The sequence below is a fragment of the Octopus bimaculoides genome, chromosome 27, assembly GCF_046866305.1.
Source record: "Octopus bimaculoides isolate indiv1 chromosome 27, ASM4686630v1, whole genome shotgun sequence".
Lineage (NCBI taxonomy): Eukaryota > Metazoa > Mollusca > Cephalopoda > Octopoda > Octopodidae > Octopus > Octopus bimaculoides.
In genome coordinates, this window is record NC_142954.1 from 6,935,433 (window position 1) to 6,937,932 (window position 2,500).

The following is a 2,500-nucleotide window of genomic DNA, read 5'->3' on the forward strand; positions in this document are numbered from 1 at the left end:
GTTTAACGTCCGCTTTCCATGCTAGCATGGGTTGGACGGTTTGACTGAAGACTGGTGAAACCAGATGGCTACACCAGGCTCCAATCTGATTTGGCAGAGTTTCTACAGCTGGATGCCCTTCCTAACGCCAACCACTCAGAGAGTGTAGTGGGTGCTTTTATGTGTCACCCGCACGAAGGCCAGTCAGGCGGTACTGGCAACAGCCACACTCAAAATGGTGTATTTTATGTGCCACCCGCACAAGAGCCAGTCCAGACGCACTGGCAATGATACAAGTCAGATTATTCAGAAAATTTACTGCTAAAAGAGGTAGGTTGACTCATACACAAAGATGTTTTTGGAAAACTCAGCTCCTGTCTAACTCTCCAGCCTATGCCAGCATGGAGAACAGATGTTAAATAATAACGATGGTGATACCCGCTTGTGCTCAACTACTTTTTATGCTATTTTATTTAATTTAATTTTATTCTATTTTATTTCACCACCCTCCTTTACCTTTGTAACCTCTCCTACTGCAATACCCTGTTATCTTGCTATACTCCAACCATGTTGTCTGAGATACACCAACATACTTTCAAATGTGTGTTGGCACTGCGTCACTTACAAAGTCGAGGGTTCCAGTTGATCCGATCAACGGAACAGCCTGCTCGTGAAATTAACGTGCAAGTGGCTGAGCATTCCACAGACATGTGTACCCTTAACGTAGGTCTTGGGCATATTCAGCGTGATACAGAGTGTGACAAGGCTGACCCTTTGAATTACAGGCACAACAGAAACAGGAAGTAAGAGTGAGAGAAAGTTGCAGTGAAAGAGTACAGCAGGGTTCGCCACCATCCCCTGCCGGAGCCGCGTGGGACTTAGGTGTTTTTCGCTCAATAAACACTCACAATGCCTGGTCTGGGAATCGAAACCGCGATCCTATGACCGCGAGTCTGCTGCCCTAACCACTGGGCCATTGCGCCTCCACTCTTTCAAATGTACATGTGTGTAATAAAGATATTCTACAATGTTTTGTAAGCAAGAACCAGCTAAAATTATGCACGATTTACTCTTTAATGACATGTAGGGACACTGTATTTCGTTATGCAACTTTAATATACTACATCATCTTTAATATACAACTTTAATATACTACATCAATGCTTAAGTCAACACTGTATTCTATAGAAAATCTGTAGAAATAAACTCAAAATTTTAGGAAAATAAAAATAAGAAATAAGTGGAAATTTTAACGGTGAGTGTGTTAAATTTCAAGGCACAATAAGAAATTGACTCTCCCCAGACACAACAGAAGAAACTCAACAAGTTTCTGCTTTAGTATTCTGTGGGTGTAAAGCATGCTAGGCAAAATACTTAGTGGTAGTTTGTCTGCTGCTGTGTTCTGAGTTCAAATTCCGCTGAGGTCGACTTTGCCTTTCTCCTTTCAGGGTCGATAAATTAAGTACCAGTTGTGTATTGGGGGTTGATCTAATCGGCTGCTCCCATCAAATTTTGGGGCTTGTGCCTAGAGTAGAAAAGAAGAATATTCTGCGGGGAAAGAAATCTCATTGGAAAATTTTACTTACTTGTTCTTACTTTTGGTTCCATGGGTAGTTTAGGCTTTTTACAGGCCACTATGCCCTCGTCTGTGCACACACACTCTCCAGCCTTGATTATACCAGGGGGATAATATTTACCATTATACAAGCAAGCTGTAATAAAAAAAAAACACAAACACAGACATATAAGTATATGAATACGCCAAGCTTCTTGGAGGGGATAACAAGGGGCCAACATGAATGGCAATATGCTGTGCTTGAGAAAACCTCATTTTGACAAAATTGTCAAAACTTTTCCTCATAACTCATCTTTTAACATGCATCCCATCAAGCTTCTGAGATAAACACATTCAGGGACTGTAGATGATACCCCTTATCCTCCTAAACTTTACTGTCCTTTATCACCGCTTCCTGCTCCCTGACCCACTCCTGTTTCTCTTCCTTCATTTCCCCTCCCCTGAACCCAAATTCACTGAGTCCATCTCAATCCCTAACTTCAATTGCAGGCCTTGTGCCTATTGTAGAAAGGATTATTGTTATTATTACTATCATTGAATATATATATATATATATATATATATATATATATATATATACATATATATATACACACACACATATATATATATATACATATATATATACATATACATATATATACATATACATATATAGATATATACATATATACATATACATATATACATATACATATATACATATACATATATATACATATATATATATACATATACATATATACATATACATAAAGGGACTCTCACTCAGAGTAAAAGGCAGACTGTATGACGCATGCGTACGAACAACCATGCTACATGGCAGTGAAACATGGGCTGTAACTGCTGAGGACATACGTAAGCTCGCAAGGAATGAAGCCAGTATGCTCCGTTGGATGTGTAATGTCAATGTGAATACCCGTCAGAGTGTAAGTATCTTGAGAG

At 39.3% G+C, this 2,500-nt stretch overlaps 1 protein-coding gene across 1 annotated transcript in view; it reads right to left on the reverse strand.

Moving 5' to 3' along the window:
• LOC106883177 (uncharacterized) overlaps positions 1-2,500 on the reverse strand; it is a 114,984-nt gene that overhangs the window by 84,730 nt on the left and 27,754 nt on the right. The window contains exon 7 of the mRNA XM_089343420.1: positions 1,566-1,691. Within this exon, the coding sequence (XP_089199546.1) occupies positions 1,566-1,691 (126 nt within the window). The remainder of the gene's footprint in view (positions 1-1,565; positions 1,692-2,500) is intronic.